The sequence below is a fragment of the Lagopus muta genome, chromosome 4 (genome assembly GCF_023343835.1).
Source record: "Lagopus muta isolate bLagMut1 chromosome 4, bLagMut1 primary, whole genome shotgun sequence".
NCBI lineage: Eukaryota > Metazoa > Chordata > Aves > Galliformes > Phasianidae > Lagopus > Lagopus muta.
The window spans coordinates 64,884,636-64,907,105 of NC_064436.1; the positions used below are offsets into that span (position 1 = coordinate 64,884,636).

Consider the following 22,470-nt stretch of genomic DNA (forward strand, 5'->3'; position numbering starts at 1 on the left):
AGTGCAGCTGTGAAAGAAGGTTGGGCTGTGCTGCTTCCTGTGTGACAGCAGCTCCTCATACACAGTGTAACCATTTCTCCCCACTTTCCCACCCTCTCCATTCTCTCATAACAAATAGATCTGTTAAGAGTGAGAAACAAATGTCTCACCCTTTTGCCATCTTTTCCCATCTCGATGTGCTTGTCAAAGTAACTGGAGATGAGATCTTTTTTTCCCCTGCCTGTTGTAAACTACTTCTTTCCCCCCCCCCCCCCCCCATCATTTCTTGAAGAGCCTGATGCTGATCATGGAAAAGTAGCAGCCAGAACCATGGGGAGGGAAGAGGGGGTGGAAAGCTGCAGATTGGCTTAATCCTCATACAGAATTGTGACATTTCTTGATTAGACTGAGCTCCTCTTCCGTTTTCTCTGTGCAGCCCAGTGTTTCATTCATTCATAACTTCTTGCTGTGTCTTTGTTTGTCAGGATTGCTTGTTTATTTGTTCTCAATTTTCACCCTGCAGTGCACCCAGCTCGGCAGTTCAGTCTGGTGAGGAACGTAAGTTTGCACAGCTGATGCCAATTGTGTGGCTTGGGGTTGGGTGCCCCCAGGTCTCAGGACAGAGCTGGCTTCACTGCATTTGCTGCCACTTGATCCCAGCTCTGTGCAGTGCTGGGAAGAGAAGTGTCTGTGTTCTGTTCATTTATTTACAGGTTGGACGCTGGTCTCATCAAAATCAAGGGTACTCCCATAGTCTTCTGTGGATTCTCACCAGACCTCCCAGAGGGAAACACTGCTGCTGGTGTTGTCCCTTAAGTATTTTTGTCTTAAGTTGTTACCCAGTGCTCTATTCAACATGTGTTAAGGAACAAATCGTCCAGCTTAATTTGATTATTTTATTTAAGCCTTTTGGAAAGTACCTATAAAACAAGTGTGAAGGAACATGTATCAAAACACAGGTGTTAAATTGTAACCAGAAAAAGGGTTGTGTTCTTAAAGGGAAAAACCAGTGGGCTTATATTAGCTGTGCTGTGTTTCCATTCATTGTGCAAACTGCTGCCGTGATGTTCTTGTTGTCTGGCTTCATACAGTGCCTGCCACAATGCTGGCTGGTTTTGAGGGAATAATGCAATAAATGTGTTTAATAATATTTTGTTAAGAAGCTGATATGTTTCAAGTTGGCTACAAAATCACCCAGTATTCATTGGACTTGGAAAGTAAAGTTCTGATGAAGACTCTGGAAGAAGCTGGGAGGCCATCAGTTCTCTCACCTTGAGCAGCAATTCAGAAAAGCCCCCACGTGTTACCAGATATTGCAGTGTTGTAGCCTCTCTAAAGAAATAATCCTGATAATGATTTAAAAATATGTAAGTATGTATAAGTGGAGTTGACTCTTAAAGCACCAGCTGATTCATTCACTCTTTGTAGGTATTTTATCAGCTTTGCAGCTCAGGCCCAATAAATAATCCTCATTCAGAGGATCATTTTTTTTTACTTTACTGAGTTGTTTTCCAGGTTTCATCTGCTGTTCTCAGCACTTGTTTCCTTTCTTCCTTTTGTAACTGGGGTGAGAGTACTGACGCAGGAGGGATAGAAAGAAATAAGATGGAGCTTTTGGAATAAAGTCTTCAATGAAAATACTGTGAGGACTGAGATTGCCTTGGTGATTTACTCTGGTGAAAGAACAAGCGATTGGAGTGCTTACTGTGACCACTTTTAGACATGTGATGCCCATGCAAACTTCCTTACATGCAGTAATATATCCCAGTACTGACGTTCCTTGTGTTTCTAGTTTGAGTATGTAGAAGATCTACAGATCAGAGCGGCGTATTTTGGATACTGTTTGTTGCATCCATTCTCATTGCTTCAGTCACTCTCTATCCTGATAGTGGAAGGAAGCTGCTGTGACCATTCATTAACTGGTTGCCCATGGAGGCTGTGGATGCCCCATCCACAATGGAGGCATTCAAGGCCAGGCTGGATGTGGCTCTGGGCAGCCTGGTCTGCTGGTTGGTAACCCTGCACATAGCAGGGGGTTAAAACTGGATGATCGTTGTGGTCCTTTTCAACCCAGACCACTCTATGATTCCCATGCTGTCCATTTCCAGGAGTTGCAGTGCTGCACAATTCTGAGGCTGTCACCAGGAGAGAGAGGTGACATTCCTGTGATGCACACACGTGCTGTGGGCAGCTTGGTAAACGTCTCTACCCACACACTGTGGGATGCAGGAGCTGTAACAAACTCAGTTTTGTTTTTTTTTTTTTTTTTTTTGTTTTTTAAGCTGAAGCATGGATGGAAAAAGCTAGAATAAGAGTGCAGGCTGGCAGTTTGCTGGGAAGGGTAACAGCAAATTCATTTTCCAAAATGTGGTGCTAGAAGAGACAAGAAATATACAGTAGGAAGGATTAGCTGCTAAGGGATCTTGTCTGCATGATGAAGGAGGGGTACCCTTTTGCCTTAAGATTTTGTAGCTCTTAATAGAATCAGTAATTCCTTTTATAACACTTCTTTGTTACTGATGCTTTTAGCACTGCTTAATGTTTTATGTGATACAGGGAGATGGAACGTGATTTGTGCTCTGAAAAATAATTAGAAGCTTTTATCTGCAGCCAAGGCATTCTTACACTTGTGAGTGAGCCCTTCCCAAGTTCAAAATGGTTAAACTGCAGAGACAAAAAGAAATGCTGTAAAACCCAATGAAAAATGCAGCTATGGGTCATTTTTAAACACTTCTGGCTTTTCACCAGTTCAGTGGAAATAAAGCCTTCAAAAACTTTCTCCAAGCCCTGTTAGTATGTGGTGTATGTGGGAAGAAATGATTTGCTTCTCCCATTGAGCCATGGGAATGAGTCCCGAGTTTAACTATTTTTCAGGACGGCTTTAACTGTGATACTGGGACGAGAGCCTTTGTAATTGAAACTCAAAATCTGCTTGAAGAAAAGCTCTGTATAGCAACTCTCTTACATCATGGCTGTTATTATATTATGATTAAATGTAACATGATAACATAAAGTCAGCTTTTGCCTTAAACTGCCTGTTTTACTTGGCACTTGGACTGTTGTTGCTGGCCCGTTCTCAGCAAGCTTGTCATTTTCATACATCCTGTTTGCTTACCTTCAAAATGAACATCTCTTTAGGAAATCCTATTTATTCAAGCTCAGTTCACTTGGAGTGGGTTAGGGTTGAACACCCTGCCTGGGGCGTGCAGGGTTTTGGTTCCGTTATGCCACAGCTTTCCTCAGTTTCCCATTTTCATGAGCTGTTCTCTAGCTTGTTACAGTCATCAGCCATCTTCATATTGACCGTGAGCAGCAGAGGTCGTGGCTGAGGGAGGAACCCAAAAGATCGAGGGATCCCAAGAGCTTTAAGGAGCCCTTTGCACTGCTTCAGCTTTGGTCAGAGTTGCTGTGGCTTTCAGAAAAAACAGAATGGAGTGTGAGGGAGGGAAGTTGCTGCCGTTTGCTGGGGACTGTAACACAGTGCTGAATTCTCCCTTTTTAATTAAATTGGTCTTGAATGTGCCTGTGGTATAGGTATACATATGCATAGCCCAGGCTTTTGAGTGTTGTAGCTGTAATTCTCAGGGGAATTTTCCAGCCCTCCTTCCTTCTTCACATGCTTAATAAAGAGAATCAGAATATTTTTTTCACTGCTGATGAAAATATCGTCGTGATTTTGAGCTGAAAGGCGTAGGGAGGGAAGGCGTAGGGCGTTACATGCTTTCCTTATTTAAAAAGAAAAAGTTTTAAGGAGAGTGAGCACTGTGTTCGACCTGCAGAACACTTCAGTGCTGTTATTTTTAGTATCATTTGAGCACGTTATGCTGACCTCAAAAATATTAAACCTTGTGAAACTAATTTGGTTATCCAAGGCCCCACACTTGCTTATCTTCATCCTTTTTGATAAGGAAAATAAGGAGTGCCCTGGGTAATAGTTTAACGTTCTTGGTCAAAGTACAGGTGTGCTGTTAGAGAAATTGCTTTCAGTGTTTGGGATCAGAATAAAGGAAGCCTTTGATGTTGGCTTTGCTTGGGTTATTGGGTTTCTTTCTCTGAGACAGCATCCTGTGCCATGTCTGGATGCAGAAAGGCACAGAGTCATCGCTGTGACAGACTGGATCCAGAAGTTTGATTGTGTAATGGATGATTGGCAGCACCTTTAAAACATAAGGTGAAATTAGTGCTCTGAAAGGGGTTGAATTGATAGTGCAGGGAGATGAGGTATAGCTCAGGTGATGCTTTAAATTGTGCCAAAACAATCCAAACCTGCTGTAATAAAACAGCTTTCTGTAAGAGAAACATTTTAGGAGGAGTGAGAGAATTTATTATCCTTTTTATTCCTTCCTACTTAATATTTTACAGGCAAATCAAGAGCAGGTCCTTGAGTGTATTACATTTCAAATTAATGGTATGTGGCTGTTCAGCTTTTATGCAGTTCATGGGCAAAATGGTGATTCAGAGAACGTGTTTTGTTGGTTTATTACTTAAAGCATTGCTTGCTTCCTTCTTTATTTTTCAATGCATGGGTAGAAGAGCTGTGCTGAGGGCCGCCGGTGCATCTCTTCACAGTCCTGCTCTTCCTGTGAGTTCCAGGCTTGTTCTCTATATTCAGTGTTCTGTCCTCAGAATGTCCAGCCCATGTCCTTCCATGGAAAGTGTTTCTGTAAGCCTTGGCAGGACCTGTATTGTTACTGGAATGGCTCTGGGAGGTAATGGTGCTGCTCCTGCTGCAATTGTTGAAGCAGATTGTTTTTCCAGTTCCTGTCTGCAGGAGTTCACTGCCTATTTTTTTTTTTTTTTTTTTTTTTTCTTCTCAGTCACACCCAATGATCCATAAAGTTTATGGACTGAGATGTAAGTTCCATAAACTGAAGTTTGGGTGTGCGTTAAGGCGGGTGGCATTCCCCTGCTCCTTCTTGGTTTCTGTCCCCAAAGGAGATGGCAGCAGCCGTGTGCCCAGGTGTGCTGCACATGGCTCTGGTGCAAGCTGCCTTCGTGCTTCCAGCTCTGTGGTTTGGAGATACTAGGAGATACTTAAAAGAGCTCATTAGTAAGGGAAATGGATGCCTATGAGTAGTTGTAGGCAAGAGCGACTGCTGAAGTGTCAAGCCTTTGGTTGCTTTGATTCTTGAGTTGAATTTTGCAGAAGTTTGAGCTCATTCTGTAACATCTTGGCAGGCAGGCACTTAGCAGTCATCCTCAAACCAGAGCTAGAAGGAACAAACCCACAGCCTCAGCCAGGGTTCCTCTGAAGGCTGGAAATAATGCGAGCATGCTCAGTTATGGCAGTTCCACCACCACTGTTATTCCCCCCCACACACCTTTTTCTTCCTTTCCTTATTACTTAATGAAGCTAAAAATACTTGAAGCAGACCTTTCAGCTGTCCTTTAAACTGTTTTCTCTTTCTCTGGGGTTTGCTTTCATGCATCTGTTGCTTCAAAACAGGGTTTCTGCAGCGCTGTGCATTGCACATGTTGTACTGCTGACACTCGAGCTTCCCACTTCTACTGCATGATGTGGTGGCTAAATATTGTCATTGGATTTGCTGTTTAAGACTTGAGAGACAATTAAAAGATTTTGCAGTAAGTCGTCATGTTATTACTGCTTGTTCATCTGATGCTAAATAGGTGTGATCGATGCCATTTTCTTTCTGACTCTAAAAAATGTCAGTGAAGATGACAGTATCCTTGTAGCATGCTTTGAATGTGTTGAGTAATTTTGTGACGCGCAGTGCTTGCAGTTCTCACCTGGGTGTTTGAAGTACACGTGTAACTAATAGGAAATGCTTAGGGACTACTGATTAAAAAAGGCACAAGAAGCCCTTATCCTTATGGTTACCTAACAAATACCTGAGAGTGGCACATTTTTTCTGTGTCAGTATGGTGAGGTAACGAGGAATCGTGACTCTCATGTCCCAGCACCTACAGGAATGACATTTTCTAAATAGAAATCACTGCATTACTTTGTTTAGTTGGTCCTAAAAGGGAAAATAAATGTCATTAAAGTTCTCTGCACACTGCGTGCTGTAGCAGCCTACTTGGATACACATGCTGATTCTCACAAGTGGTGATGTAATGATGTGATGCATTTGTCTCGAATGTGGAAGCCTGGAGTAGGGTGGTGATTACGGAAGTATTGGTGGTGTGGCTGATGTATTTTGTGTAAGGAGAGAGCTGAGAGGGTCCTGGAGAGCAGCTGGGTGCATTTCAGTCTCTGCAATTAGCGAGAGGATGTAAGTGGGTGTGAGTGCTGAGCATGTCTCTGGGTCAGTGCAGCCCCGGAAACCACCTGTGTTTTTCTTGGTCTCTTGCAAATTAGAAGAAGGAAGGCGGCTTGTTTTTCACTGAGCTTAGGTAAATAAAAACGTATAGCATTTACCTCTGAGCCCTATAGCCTTTAGAGGAGACTGCATGCGTGTTTTAGTGAAGCTCGTGTTTGGTTTCCTCTTGTGTGCATACTGTGAAGTCCAGTTCTTATTCCTTTGGAATAAGTGTGGGACTCTTCCCATTAATTTCAGTATTATTTCCAGCAGATTCCTGCAATCTTAAGATGCATAGTTAGAAACAAAACATGAGAAAAGAATATAAATGAATTCCGATTCTAAGTAAATCTGGCTTCCAAGGCTAGCTACTGCTCTTCTGTACATGCTGCTTGGTGGTGGTGGTCTTTATTGAACTCCTACGACTGTCCAAATTCTTCATTCCAAGTCACAGGAGGTGACAAGCTGGCAGTGACAAAGGGTGTTGGATGTGATTCTGGTAGAGTCAGGATGGTTCTGTTGCATATTTCCATGCTGGTAAGCACTCTTCTCTTACATCCATTTTACTGACCAATATACTTGTACTGCATTTATAGTGTATTTCTGCTGGACTGTGCTTTAGTTTTATTCTGCCTCGAGTCAAAGTGCCGCTTGAGGTCTTGGCACACGTATCCCCAGCTTACCAAAAGAGAGGCTGGGCTTCAAGATGCATGAGGTGCATGCCAGGAGCCATGAGATGTTTCTGAAGTATGCTTCTTCTAGGAATTTCAGTAGAGCACATTGGCAAGCCTGATTCATAACAGCTTCTGCGTTCATGTTCGGGGTGAGATATTTGTGCTTGTTTTGACAACTTGTTCTTTACTCAAATTAGTGTTTATTTTTAAAAGGATGTGTAATGTTGTTTAGGACTTCTTGTAAATAAGTGACAGCTGTGAGTAAAGTTACAGCCTAGGTAAGAATGTAAAGTGAAGGTAGCTGCCCGAAGGGATCAGTTTCATGTTATGTGTGCAAGGTTGTAAATGAGCTGAATGCCCAACCTGTCATTTTCAGGTCTTATTTCTGTAGATAGAGATGAGGTTTTTCAGCAGTTCACATTTTCTTAAGAGTGTAAATCACTGTGATGTTTCTGCTGTGCATAAGGTAGGAAAAAGCCTTCCGAAAGGATGTCATCAAGGGAGTTTTCCTACTTACTGAATCACTGCGCTTGTAAGAATCTGCAGAAATGCGAGAATGGAAGCTCTCCTTCCCAGGGCTGCTGTCCCTGTTCCTTGTGTGTGTTGGTTTGCCGTTAGAGGGTTACTGCTGAGCGTTGTGCTTCTTGGCATTGGTGTATCTTTCAGAAAAAAAGAATTGAAGCATTTGTTTCGAAAAAAGAAAAACTCGTTTAAAGAATTAAATGGACTTTGCAAACAGATTTAAGGAAATGAAAGGTAGGTTGAATTTTGGGCCCACAGACCTGACAATGTCCTTTACTTCTAGTGTGTATGCCTTATTTGAGAGACATCTGGTGTTAACGATGGTACATCAATCAGCAGCAGAAAAATGTGAACCTTTTGACACCTTTCTGTAGAACAGCTAATCCACGTTGCAGCTCCTGAAGGCACTCCTGTGCTGTGTCTGTGGCAGCTATCTGCCGTGTGCTGACTGGTCTGTGTGCACCTTAAACCTGCTGGTATTTCAGAAAAGCTATTTTACAAAAACCCCAGCAGTCACCAGCAGGACAAGAGCTTCAGCGCTAGATTATTTTTCTGCAGAGGAGAAGTACCAAACCCATTCAAAGCAGGATTGAGCTGTCAGGAAAACCTTTGCTTTCCTTAAATACATTCAGATAACCTTAGAGGCTTGTACCTGTCCAACCAGAAGGCTCAGGGTTAAGGCTTCTGATTGCATCCAGGTGCTCCTCCCATCCCTGCTCACCTGGCAAGGCAGGAGTGGTAGAGAAGGGTCCAGGTACATGTGGTTACAGTGCATCTGTGTGCTGCTGCTACCCTGTGCTCCCTGGGCTGTTAGTGGGTGGCAGAGGAAGAGCAGCAGCCAGAGGGGGAAGGGTGCAGATGCAGTGAGAAGCTTTAACATCGAGCTTCCTGGCTTCTGCGAGAGCAAGTCAGACCCTTAATGTTATTTTAATGGATTGTTTGTTTTAATTTTTTAGTAAATATTTGAACACGATCCAGGCTTCAGAGGTTGCAGTGGATAAGAAATTTAAAAGCTTTGGTTCGAGATTACAGAAGGCTGCAAGAAAAGTTAAAGACATGGAAATGAGGATGGGATGACAAGCTGCTATTTTGCCACAGAATACGGAAGATTGTAAAGGGCTGTGAAATTGAATCCATGACCCTGGAAGTCAGGCTCAGTTTAAGAAGTGTCATGTTGGGGGGGAGGTTCCTGAAAGTCTCAGGATAAGCTGAGCTTGTTTTCCCCTTGACAGAGGATCTAGGATGTGGGGGGTGGATGTGTGTGCCTTTTGCTATCTGTGTTTCATAAAATGCTGTACCATATACTTAAATAAGCCAGCAAAGTGACATGATTTTTTTAACAGAATTTCATGTTTGTATTGCTGAATGTCACTTTGGACCACTTTACGGTTCTGTTCCTTGCACTGAGCCGCATCATTTGCTGCTAACGGGGGTGTGGAAAATACTGCTCTGAAACACGCATTGCTTTCTGCTGCCTTTCCAAGTGGGTGCTGCGAAACCGACTGCGTGGTGCAGTGTGACATTTCTACGTAAGAAACAGCAGAATGTAGCTCAGTGGTGGAAGAAGGTAGTTTTTTGTTCAGACGTTTCTGATTCATAAACCGTTTCTCGGCAAATGTAAACTTTAAATAATGACTAGGGCTGTGATTAAGTTGCTGTAAGTTTACTTAAGTGTTGAGTTATTGTCTGCGATTCAGTGATAGCGCGTTTAGGCGGAAAGATTGTGCAACAGGAAGTCGTGCTGCAGTTCAGAAAGGATTTTGGCAAGGAAGGGTTTGTGGGCTTTTTGAGGTCAAGGTCATTGGATGTGTTTGAGTTCTGGGGAAGCAATGCCGAGGTGCTCCTGGGGAGGGTTCTCCTCCTTGTTCTGCTGTGCTTTGGGGCTTGCTCTGCAGTGCCTTCTAGCTCTGACATTCATTTTAAAGGCATAAGGGAAAATCAGGCTGCACTTTTGTGTGATTCACAGAAATTGTTATTTTAAGGAGTTGTGTTTTGCAGTGCTGTATTTTATGTTTTCCTGAGGCAGCTCTAGTGAGAAGAGTGATTTTTGAGAGGGATGGCTTTTAATCTCGTTATCAGTTTGGGCTGTGTGGGCTCTTCCTTTGACAGATATTTTGCTATCTCTGAGGGAAATCAACTGTGCCACATTTCTCCTCTTTCATCTTAAACATCTAGTGAAGTTGTGTATATTTTATATACTTCAGCTTTGTTTCAAGCTTGTCATTGAAATCCTGCTTTACTCCTGATTAAGAAGATGACCATTAACATTTCACTTGTACAGCAAGCAGAGTTATTATATTCAGTATGAATAGGGCTTGCAATGTCATTTTTACATTTGTTTCAAAAAAAACATAATTGCATTTTATTAGTGCAGTTCATGTTTCACACCAAAATATGCAACGAGTCTATAACATGCTTCATTTTAGAGTGCTTTAAAATAAATTAAAGATTGGGGTTTTATAATTAAGTTCCCATTAAAGAATAGCAAGTGTTCTTGAGATTGGTACGTAGCATTTGTATTGCGTGTTCGTGTTGCATTTTTGTCCTGTACCACACTATGAGCGTGTGGTTTATTTAGTCAGTATGGCTGTTTGAAGGTTGGGTGCCCATTTAGGGTTCAGGCATGTAACAACAGACATAGGTTAGCAAGGTGCTGGCTTTCTATAAACAGTATTTAGGGGGATATTAAGTGCTATTTACTGAAATAATTGATAATTTGTTTTTTTTCTGAGCACCAGTAGCATTTCTAAGGATGTGTGTTAGAGTGGAGGGTAGGTATTGATGGATTTCCAGCAGAAATTGCTTCTGATGAGCATTTCACCCATGGAACACTTGGGTGAATGCATGTCTGCTATGGTGAGAGTGCTGCAGTTGTGCTCTAGTTGGCAGACGTTGGGGCTGGAATGAGAAGAGAGCAAATGCACTTCAGTGACTGAACACAGAAGGGTCAATGAGGATCTGTTGTCCTTCTGTGTCCCGTCTGCAAGATTCTTTTGCTGTTTGCTGCTGGGTAAGCAATCTGAAATGTTAAGCAATTGCATTCAAATTAAAGCTAGCTGTGGTTGCTAGAGGTGCCTCAGGTCAGGTGGCAGCAGGGAGTGCAGCAAACAGGAGAAATTCCAGTGACCCGTGTTGAGTCATTTTTAAGTACAAGAACTGTTAGAATAGGTAAAGAATGTAACTGCCAGCTTGTAGTAAGGTTATAGTAAGGCTGCTCACTTCTGCTCACTGCAGAGATCCCTTTCCCCAGCTGCTGATTTCCTTCACATAGTATCCTGTGTGCAGAACTGGGACTTGCAGTGCAGATGGCAACTTCTTGACGCTGTCAGAGGTTTCGGATACAAGCATTTCTAGTGGGAGGAAGCTGAGGAACCTCACCCTGCTGCATTCATATTGGCCTAATTTGGATTATGAAGTAGGAAGCAACATTTTTAAATTCACAAGCAGCATCGTTTGCATTTGCGCACAAGAATTATCTACCCTACTTTGCTCTGCAGTGTTTAAAACTACTTGTTTTGAAAGAGGAAAAATTCATGTACTGTGTTCTTGTTTTCATTTTTCCTTATCTCCTCAGGAAGTCCCTTTTTTCCACCCACGCTTAACTGCTTTTGTGTAAATGTAATGGTTTAATATTATTCCCTGGAGTACTTTTATATATTTATGGCATCCATACAGTAAAAAGATACCCTCTGAATATCTTGTTATGAGGATTACTTTTCATTTTAAGACTCCATAAAGAGGATATAAATGAAGCCTGTACTTTGAACTATTTTTTTTTCCTTTCCTCAAATGTTTAATGTGTATTTATTTATCAACCTACAATGCTCTGAGTGTGTTGCTGGTTTAGGGATGAGCATTCTGCTTATATTTTTCCAGAGAGCTTCAGTGGTGGATTAAGTATGATGCATTAGATCATCAAACAAAATCATTGTATAAAACTTCTGGATTGAAGCAGACCTACATGGATCAGCACTAAGCATGTATAGTTGGACAATGGATCTTCAGTAAATACACATTTTTGCTGCTGTAGGCTTTTTTTTTTTTTCCAGTTAAATTTTAGTAGGAGCAGATCATAGTCATATGTAAATTGAATGTTCAGCTCCCTACTGAATTGCATATAGAGCTCCATAATGTACAAGCCTGGGCAGGATCTTTCTCACTCTTTCTGCAGCTCGTAAAGGTGTGGAATCCAATCAAAATACAAATCTTGGCTGAGGTTGCATAGACACTTCTCAGCAGAGCAGTGAGAGTGTCCTTTTAAAACACTGTCTTATTCCCTTAGCGTTTTCAGCCACCTTCCATTGTTCAACCTCCTGAGCCTCTGCTGCGTTTTTTTCTTAGTGTGAGAGAGATTTTTTTTTACTGACTGTAGCTTTTGTTCCTGTTTTTATTAGCTTCAATCCTTGAAATCTTTTTCTGCCATCAGAACAAGCAGGCTAGCTATAACCTGTTTCTATTACATTTCCGTGCTCGAATAACTCATCTTCTCTATTCCTTTGTAGGCATTCGACCTCCGATCATGAATGGGCCCATGCACCCACGCCCGTTGGTAGCATTGCTGGATGGCAGGGATTGTACAGTAGAAATGCCTATTCTGAAGGATGTAGCCACAGTGGCATTTTGTGATGCTCAGTCTACACAAGAAATTCATGAGAAGGTAATATTACAATAATCATTCTGGTATTTTAGAAAGCACAGATAATTTAATGATTACAGATACGGTGTTTTGTGAGCAATGACAGTGTCTTAGACGTTGTGGTTGGGTTAATAGTTAATTACCTTGTTGATTTATTGGTTGTTTATTAGAAGTGATGAACAAAGATAAAAAATGTCTGTGTCAGAGTATGCCTTCTGTGCAGTGCATCCTTGGCTGGGTCTTATGTGTATGCTTACCAACTGAATTAGATTTGGGGAGAGCATTTATCTGGGAAAGCTGCATTACGTGATGTTTTGAAATGCTTCTTGGAAACACTGTTGCTAAGCTTTCAACTAGAAGGCCAAATATCAGTATTGAATTGGCTGTGTGAAGAACTTTCAACCTTCTCCGCTTAGCCAACTGTTGGCTTAGAAGATGCGTGCACTGTGAATTCATGCTGGAGTTTCAAACCAAAGGCTAACCAGAAATTTATTTTCTAAAAGAATTTAGAAATGCATTCTAACTGTACATTATCCCAGAAACGTGTGCCTTTCCTGATGATTTGGAAACGTGTAGAACAACCAGTGGTTTCTAATGCTGCTGAAGGATTTCTCATTTTCTTAGAGGCATCCTCATTTTTTGTGATGATAGCTAAGGGTGCCAGCTGGCTTGTGTACCTGCATGGTCTCTTTTGAAGGCTTCTTTCAGCATGAAGACCTAGCACCTACCTCAGATCTTTGCTGTTCCTCAGACAGCAGAACAGTGTTCCCACAACTGTATTTCTGCAGAGGCAGAATTAATTTTGATGAAGTTATTGTTGGCTGTTAGCAGAGAAAGCCTCAACTGCCAAGTATTCCTTTACCTGATAGAGTAAAACCTACTTTTGTGGAGGTAAAAACTGTAATGAATTTGGTGGCAGAGGAGGTCAGCTGGATCTGTTCCAGGTGAATTTGTTTCCCCTCTCCAGTGAGGATTTATAACAGATGAATACAAATCCATGTATTAACATAAAGGCTTGTTGCGTGTCTGCATCCACTTCTGCAAACAGAGCATGTGGTTGTGTGTACTGCTGAGCATGCTTCAGATATGAAGGCATTACATCAGCTGAACCGAATTGCACCAATAAGTTTGCTTCTCTATAAAGATATTGTTAAGCTTGTTCTATGCTAATTATAGTAACCCTTAGGCTTGTTATTTCAGAAGCTTTTCACTAACTGTTTTAATTGCTTATTTACTTTTCATTTTCTTATATAGCTTTGTTTAAACATTTTAGAGCCTGGTATCTGTACATGATGGAAGATTTAATCTTTTCTTTGACTTTCTTATAAAGCCAGCTACTTGTATAGAATACCAATACAATGGTTTCATTTCTGTTACTACGTGAGTAATTTTTTGTTCTGTAGTCCTTTTCATGTCAGCATGTTTTTTGGTGAGAACCCACCAACAAACTCTTCAGCTTCCAACTGTCTAAGAAATATATTTTTATCCTGAAAAAAAGTTTCTGTTGTTAAAACTTCTAAGATTTTTAAGAGCTATGGTTGTATATTTTCTTTTTTCCAGCACTAGAGGATTAAAGAGGTTTTTTATGCTGCGACAGCACAGCAAGCTAAAACAGCTGGTTCTCATGTTTCAGACAAAAATAAGAGATGACTCTCCTCTTGTAAAGCCCTGTATTCCTTGGTGGCTCTCTGATGCAGATTTGTTCCCCATACAGGAATGTGCTTTTGTCAGAACAGTTGTCAATAATGATCTTATACGTTGTTTTCTGCAGCACCGGTACTGGCTTAACATTATTTTGAACTCTTATTCTGTTGTGACATTCAGTTTTGAGAGAATAAAATTTTACTGAAACCTAATGCCAGTGTTATACATTGAAAGAGATCAGTGTTTTTGCTGTGTGTACAGCCACAAGTGTTTGCTGTTGTGGGAAGGGAACCTCAAAGTAACTGACTAGAGAACAAATACAAACAAGCGAGAACATCTTTGTATTCATCAGTAATTTTTTTTAATTTTTTTTTATTTTAGTATATTTTTAAGTTCATTTGTAAAGGTTGAAAAAGGCCTTTTCTCTTAATTATGCATCTCAAGGAATGTAATATAATGACTTATTTCTGTCTATTTTTCATCATATTTAAATGCTGCTTTAATTTTATTCTTTTCCTGTCTCACACCATCATCAGAAATGTGGCATGTGGATAGCTGGATTCTGTTTAGAAGGACTAAGTAGCACATGAAGAGGAAACAATGTCAATGCTGTTTCACTCTATTAGTAAATAATAGCTGTCTGCTCTTCAGGTGAACACTGACAGCTGCACCACCTGTACAGTGCCCTGCTTTGCTTACAGAAATCTACTCATTTACTTTCTAATGCATCAAGACTGGGAATTCCTGAGTGACGTGATTGCTTTTCCTTAGAAACACCAAATATTTTCCCTTATCAGTGATGTATAGTAAATGAATTATGGAGGTTGAAAGTCAGTGTGTGTATCTCAAGTTGTAGCTTTGAAAAAGAAAATAAGTGAAACTTAATGAGTAATGCAGGTAATCTTTTGCTGATCTTTATAAGTATTTGTATTTAGTGCATATGCTAAAGCTTGCTTCCATTGTTTCTTATATTAAAAGAATTCATTCTTATTGAACTCAATAATGTGTAAAGTGTTTTCACTAGCAACCAGTATGTTGTCAAGATGCAGATTTTCATTAGTCCGAAGTGTGATGCAGTCCTAAAACATTTGGGTTTGCAGTTTGTGTTCTGCCAGACGATAAACTTCTGTGACAAAAATCACCAACCCTCATCCATGTTCAGATTGGTAAAGTAATATAACATAGATCAGTTCATGAAATGCAGAGGCCTGCTTGCTTTGCATATGCAAAGTGCTCACTTTTCACTTCAGCTGTTTGCTTGCTTTGGAAAAAAAAATGACCTCTTTGAACCCATTTTTAGAGCTGTAGTGAAGAAATATCTGTATTTCAGTACTGCCTGTCTGATGCATTGTTTGGAAATGGTATTTTAATGAATGTAATCATTTTTTTCAGGAGAAGTTTTTTTTTAAATCAGGAGTTGCCTATTTAAAGCAGTATTTAAAATGTTTGTAGATTTATAATGCACATTGCTGGCTGTTCTAAATGGCACTGCCTTGTTCATTAACATGTATTTGATAATGGATGTTCTTTTGCTAAAGACCATTGTGAAGGAAGAGATGACAAAACTCCAGGAAAAGACTCAGTGCTGAGAAGAATGAAAGGCTGCAAAAAGATGAGAAAGCTGTGGTTTTCGGTGGCTTCCATAGCTCCCTGATGGCAAGGAAGTGAGGAATCGGCAGTGAAAGGGAAAGCATACTGGAATCCAGAGGAGGGATTTCTGTTTGAGAGAGTTTGAGAAACAGGATGATGGCTTAAATACTGTGTTTAAAAATGGCTGGACAGGAGTGGAAATGGAGAGTGCAGAAAGAGGGATTTGTGTGAGATTGGGAGACAGCAGTAAACTGCAACCTAGATGGTTTGTGTTTTTTCACAGACAAGCTGAGGGATTTTAACACATGCAGGCAGTAAGGAGGAATAGAAATCAGGATTTGAACGCCATTTGTACGGATCAAAAGCAAGATGCTAGCAAATATTGTGTACCTTTATTGTGTGTGCTAATCGAGTTTTCTTCAGATAGGTTAGTGTGCAAGTTTAAGTTAGGGATTTCCCTATGTCAGAGAACTTCTCTTTCTTTTTATGGCTGAAGAAATAGAAGTATGGAAAATAAGTAGCTTGACTTTAAGCAAGTCACAAATAAATAATCACACGTATTAGAGTTCTGCTTCACCTCAGGTCAAAGCTGTTGTTACTGGTGCTGCTGGTTGAAAAGCAAGCTGGGTGGTGTGGGTATGTTTCATTGCTTTGAAAAGGCTGCCAGCGCTGACGTGAATCCTGACTTTTACTGAGAGTGACCCAAAGTACTGCAGCAACTTTGCAGCTGAGGACATTTATTACAGTTCTTCAGAAGTTACATGTGTGTAGGGATTTATTGATTTTTTTAATATATATATATATATATATATATATAATTTTATTTTATTTTTTAATTATTTTTATTTTTGCCGCTCCTCGTCTCAGTAGAGAAGGTGGTTTGCGTTCAGGACTGTTGGTAGGTATTTGTATCTCAGGATGCAACAGTCATCTAAACTTTTGGCTTCTAGGTTCTCTCTTATTATAAAGACTGTACACAGTGATGTGAAGTTGAGCATTTTGTCAGTCAGACTGTATCATGGAGAGCTGGTGGTGAATGGGAACTGGGTTTTCTCACCCTCTCAGGAGACTTCACCGAGTCATTTGGGGTAGAAATTCACTTCAAGATTTTGGTGGTTTGATTTTTGTATATATTTTTTAATTTTAATAGAGATCATATTAATATCAGTTAAAGTTAGTACTTCAAATTGTTTTTATTTCTTCTACAATTAATTGTTTAAATCTGCCTTTTCAGTTTTCAACCTCAGATTGCTTCCAAGTAGCAGTTTTGTTCTACCATAGGTGTTCATCCAAAAAAAAGCCACCAAAAAAATTAAGCACAAAAATATTAGCTTGTTTCCTTCTTCATTCCAGGCTAACTTGCTTTTTTGCTCTCTCTTTTGCCCTGTTCTCTCCTTTTGTCTCCCAAGATCCCTTTCCTTTGAGTGGTTTACTATTCTTTCTCCTTTCATGGCAGCTTACACAGCCTGCACTTCTGCTTTTTGTAGCCTTGCTCTTTCCCTACTCTTTCTTTCTATTTCTTTACCTTGGAGTCATCACAGGCTTGAGCACACCTTTGAGGTTTTTGTGTTACCTGAGATTTTTCAAGTTGAAATTCTTTGGTCTTCAGGCTTTTCCTGACTTCATCACATAGGGAGAGAGAGAGAAAGAGAGACAAAGTGCACTTCCTAGCTAGAAGGAGCTAAGCATAAAAATAATATGCCAACTCTGGCAATAGAAGTGTTAAGTCCAGCAGAGAAAAAATAAAGGGATCCCTGCAAACTCGAATGAAAGAGACAGAAAGCACAGCTGATTACAGATGACCTATACAGCAAAATGTATATGCTGTGGAAAGAGTCTGCATGTGTTTTGTTTTTTTCTGTTTTTTTCTTCTTCAATTCTGTGGTTTCCTATGTCTTCAGTTAGAAGGAAAAGAAAGAAGGCAGGAGGTTGTTTTGGCTGGATGTACTACTTCTTTCAGGTGCCCGGTTCCTCAGAACATTGAGGAAGATGCAGTACTCAGCTGGAAGTGCAGATGTAGTCTGAGTGGTAAACCCACACTGCAGCCTTACAAGGGTTAGCCTTTAGTAAAGCTGAAACGCCTCAAATTCCTTGAGCTCTGCTCAAAGCGCAAACCAAAATTATCTTTGCAAGAATACTATGTTTCCATATTTCTGTTGTAAATGAAAACATGTATAAGTTGAACTTCCTGTTTGGTGGAGTAGGACCAGGTGTTTTCAGTCACTCATCTGTATAGGAATGAACTGTAGAAGCGTTTCCAGTCAGTACCATTATTATCTAATATTGTTTCAAAGAGAAGCTGAAGAACTTTCATAATGCAACAAATGTTTGGAAACTGTGACAAATCAAACACACTGCTGCTGTTCAGATGACTGCTTGATTTGTTTCTATTTTATTAATGGTAAAATATGATCATTTTTGCAGCTTCAGATTCTTACCCATTTAGAAGTGAAGCTGTAACTTTGCATTTGCACCATCACTGCAGTTTATATTGATGATACATTCCCAACATTGCAGTTGTCCAGCAGATTACATTTTCAATGTATGTGGATTAAAATGAAGCTGTAATGTATACTTGGGAATAAGTTGATGCTTAGGAGTTAATCCACTGAAGATCTAGGGAGACTGCTTGAATGTACTGCTTGAATCAAATTCCTTATGAAAGACTGAAAGAAAAATGAGAAAATGAAATCCTAAAAACCTTTCTTACACCCAATAGAACAAAATGCTACCTTTAGTATTTATTACAGTAAAGTTGTATAGAAAATTGGTGTTTGTATTCAACGACCTTTCTGCCAGATTTGTCACTGGTAATGCTGGAGGTCAAGTGCAGCCTTCGCAGCAAGCTGGCAGCACCTGCAGACAGCCGGAGGGCTGCTGTGCCCAGCAAGCAGCCTGTATCGATCCCACAGGCAGAGCAGGCTCTGTCATGTGCACAGTTAGCAGCAAGCATCTTACTTCATTTCCTGGTACTGGATCTTTACTAAGGATCACTGGGGCTTGAAAATTGCTCATGGTTGTTAACAGCTTTTTCTGACGCAGTTCTGTGGGTTGATGCCTTGTCATCGGTGACTTTCATGATACAGTGATCCCCTGGTGAAGAAGTTTGATTCATCCTAGTGTCTGACAGACTTGAACTGAAATGCTACACAATTCTGTGATGTTAATAGAGTATACAAGTTAATGCATAGAAGTCTTGATAAAAAGATCTTTCATTTAAAGCCTTTCTTGCCTTCCAGTTCTAGAACTCCATAATCCAAATAGCTTTGTTACCACATTTCCAGCTTGCCAGTTTTCCCATGTGCTGTACAGAACCATAGCTACAGACCTCTTTCTCTTTACCTTTGTCACCTGAATGATTCACCTGGTGGTGTTCAGGAAGCGTGGAGGTGTGGCACTGAGGGACATGGTTAGTGGGCATGGTGGGGGTGGGCTGATGACTGGGCTTGGTGATCCTAGAAGTCTTTTCCAACCTTTGTGATGCTGTGAAAAATGTTTTCAGAGTCTCAGAAATATTCAGAAATTGACTTGTCCTGAAGCTACTGCATATAGTTGTCAGTAAAGAAGGGCTGACATCCATGTAGTTCTTTTTAAAAGGAATTTGCCTGCAAGTTAGACGTTTACATACAGTTGAGTGTATGTGTATCTATTTTTAAAAGCTGTATTTTATAAACTGTAAATCTACTGTCATATTATGTGTATACTAGTAGTTCATGTATAGTTATACTGCATATATTGTTTCTATACTGCATATATCCTATGGTTCTATATTTGTAATATGTTTATATGGGTCTTAGAGCGTTTTTGGGAGTCTGTAAGTAATGTTTGTTTATGTAAATGTTTTATACTTATTTGTATTTGTGTAAGATGTAAAGCAAAGTCATAATGTTTAGTGTCTGAACTAGTAGCACTAAAGTTCAGTAGAAGACCATTAGGCAGTGTCCTGGTGAAAGTGTGTTCCATGAATTGGATGTGTTACTGACAGTGATGCTGATTGTAGGAATCAAACGTCAAGCTGATGTCTCATAAATAGAAACTGGAACTAAAGAACAGCACAGACTGATGATTTTAGAGACCTGCTGACTGCTGTTTGAGCACACAGGGTTATATTTTTAGTTTTAAATGTCTTTGTTTTGCATGGATCCTTCTGTTCTGATGAGGTTTTTTTGAGCAGTTAGAAGCCTGCTGCAACTTTCCCCTAGAATATTGACTATGAATTTCATGGATTGCTGCTCCTCTGCAAGTCAAGTAATGCAAGGCCTGCTCAACTTAATTGAAATACATTGTCAACCTAAATGTGCAAAAGTAACTTTTGATGACACTGGAAGATTTAACTGAGGATGACACAGCAAGCTTCAAGTCCAAGAAATGCAGTATCCTGTCATTTCTAGAAGCAGATGGAATATATCAGTTCTGGTAATGATTTCTGAGAGGTCTTTTTAAAAAATAACGCCGTGCTGTCATTCTGTGTTTATTTTACAAATGTCTTTTGTCTCTGCATTGAAGTAGTTTGGCATTTTATGTACTGTGGTATGTTTTTGTGATCTGGATTGATCTGCAGGATTTTGAGGCCAGTTTTTGTAGAATTCGTGTACGTTTAGGTGACCAAAGAGCAAAATGGCTTGCTGTTTTATTACTAATATTTTATAGTACTCTTACGTTTGTTTGGTAAAACACTCAAGATACTGAGCTTTTAATCAAATAATATGAGGCATGTATGTTGTAATGGTAGCCATGTAGTATCTGGTATGATGGCTAAAATAGCCTGGTGTTGAAATAAAATGAAAAAACTGAAAGGGAAATGTTTAATAAGGATTTGAACCTTCAACATTCACTACTGAAGATCTGTTAAATTCTTTGAAGTAGAAATGTTTCCTACTACAGTGTCAGCAGTTCTCTAAGCGCCTTGGAGAGGTGGCATATTGTGAAAGCAAAGTAGTCATTCTGAGGTTGAAGAACAGCAAAAAGACCTGTCTGAACAGTTCTGATTGGAAACGATGTCAGCTCACTGAAGAGGGTATGAAAAAGCCTTTCAGCAAGTTTTCTGTAGCTTCACCTGGAAGTAAGTCAGTAACTGAGGGCAGAACAATAATGCAGATAGCTTCCTTCTGTCACTGAATGATTATGTATCCAACTTGTGTCCTGTTTCAACTTTTATCTCAGATCCTTTCTTCCCAAAAAGGCCAACTGTCATCAGATGAAAGCAGAAAATGGCTGCTGAAGGTACGCAGCTACCTCTGTTTGTGCTGTATCAAACCTTGCCTGTTTAGTTTCCATGCAGGAGAGCTTAAAAGAGTCTTGTCTGACTGCCACGTACCTGAAATTTCTAGCATGCTTGTTTATTACATCTGTACTGCAAATTGTCAGGGGTTGATTTTCTTTCTTTATTTATTTATTCTTTTTTGTAATGTAACTGCAGTAGATGCTAGACCTGCTTATGTTTCTGCTGGATTTCAGTTTCATTTATTACTCAGATTTAGTTCACATTTTATTTTTTGATCTAACAATCTTTCTAGATTTAAGTACGTTTAATATGTAATGGCTGAGAATGTAATTTATACAATTGATATCAAAGTACAGAAACTGTTGTTATAGCTGTAAGTGACATTATTAACATTAACCTCATTGCAGAATGCTTATAACTTCAGATTCTCTTTTTTTTTGCTATTTTGTTACGTTTCTGTCACATGGCTAGGTACAGAAAGCAGTAACATAATTTAATTATCAATAATTAATGTGAGATAATGTACAACAGCAGAAGAGTATGTGTTGGCACTGCGTTTCTTTGCTAACTCATCCATAATCCTAGAAGCTGTTAAGAGATGAAACCTTCTAGCCCTTAACAGTAAGAAGAAAATCATAAAAGATTTGTCATATCTTTTGGTTTCATATCTCATATAATGAATAAATGAATGTGGAAATGGTTAATGTCAGCATTAAACCATAGTTGAAAAATGGTTTTCCTTTTCATTTAGTGCATTCTTATACCAGCAAATAGTTTCTGATATCCTCATGCCAGGCCAGAACCTGAATGGACTCAAAACTGTAGTGTAATGAGTCCACACTGGTGCTCACAGAGAGCAAATTACAGTCTTGACTGACCAAGTTAATAAAAGATGTGTGATTATGAAGTGAAATTCCCAAATGAAATGCCTGAGCCCATTCATCTGTCTTTTAGCCCTTGCTTACAGTGGTTCTTGAGGTAGTGGAAGCTCTCTGCACACCCAAACACTCTGCCCTTTCCAGTTCTGGAGCAGAGAAAGAAGGGTCTGCCTGTCCCATCAGTCTTGAGTTGCATTGCTGTAAGCTACTGCGTGTTATATATGAGCAAAGGACGTTATTGTCAGTGCTGCAGCTGTCTATAGCAGCCCCTAAAGAAGCAGCAGTAGTGTGTGTAATATAACACAGAATGGAGGACGTGGCCAGCTGGAGAGGCCTGGGAAATCACAGAGATCTTCAGGACCTCAAAGTCAGAAGCACCAAGTGCGTGGAAATGCATCAGTGTGGAACTCAGGTTTGTGACTTGGAGAAGAAAGAAGCCCTGCTGGAAACCTGTGCGTGCAAAATAAGATGTGCTTTAGGAAGAGATGGATTCAGATTTATGTTTTTACCAAGGGTTGTCAGTGTGCTGTTGGCCATGTGGAAGTGTGCATCACATGAAGCTTCATTAGGAAGGATTTCCACTAAGTGTGCATGACGTGAGGCTTCATTAGGAAGGATTTCCACTAAGTGTGCATCATGTGAGACTTCATTAGGAAGGATTTCCACTAAGTATGCTAGCGTTGGTATAATGGAGTAGGGAGAGGAGTCTCAAATAGCAGTGTCTGCAGCTGGGTTACCCCTTAAAGACCTTGTGCTTGCACGAGTGCACCACAGGGGTAGAGAGGGACCAGCCTGGAGGAGACTAGAACTGGGCCTGTGAAGGGCAGCCAAACAAGTGCTGAGAGGAGATACGATCGCTGTTTATTAATACGTGTGGATTATAAACACCAAGGAGACAAAATGTGGTTTGAGCAAGCAGCCAATATGGCACCAGCAAACAGACCTGAGCTGTGCTGTAAGTTGCGACTGGAAATTCGGTGTTATTTGAACAGTGAGATAGTGGAAGAATTTTCTATCAGAAAGCAATGGGGCAAAAGTACCCACAACACCTGTGGGCATTTTA

At 40.2% G+C, this 22,470-nt stretch overlaps 1 protein-coding gene across 6 annotated transcripts in view; it reads left to right on the plus strand.

The window, feature by feature from the left end:
- The window catches only part of CTBP1 (C-terminal binding protein 1), a 219,911-nt gene that overhangs the window by 170,637 nt on the left and 26,804 nt on the right, over positions 1-22,470 (plus strand). For all 6 annotated transcript variants that reach the window (XM_048942487.1, XM_048942488.1, XM_048942486.1 and 3 more), the window contains one exon: positions 11,938-12,092. In XM_048942487.1, coding sequence (XP_048798444.1) covers positions 11,938-12,092 — 155 coding nt within the window. The remainder of the gene's footprint in view (positions 1-11,937; positions 12,093-22,470) is intronic.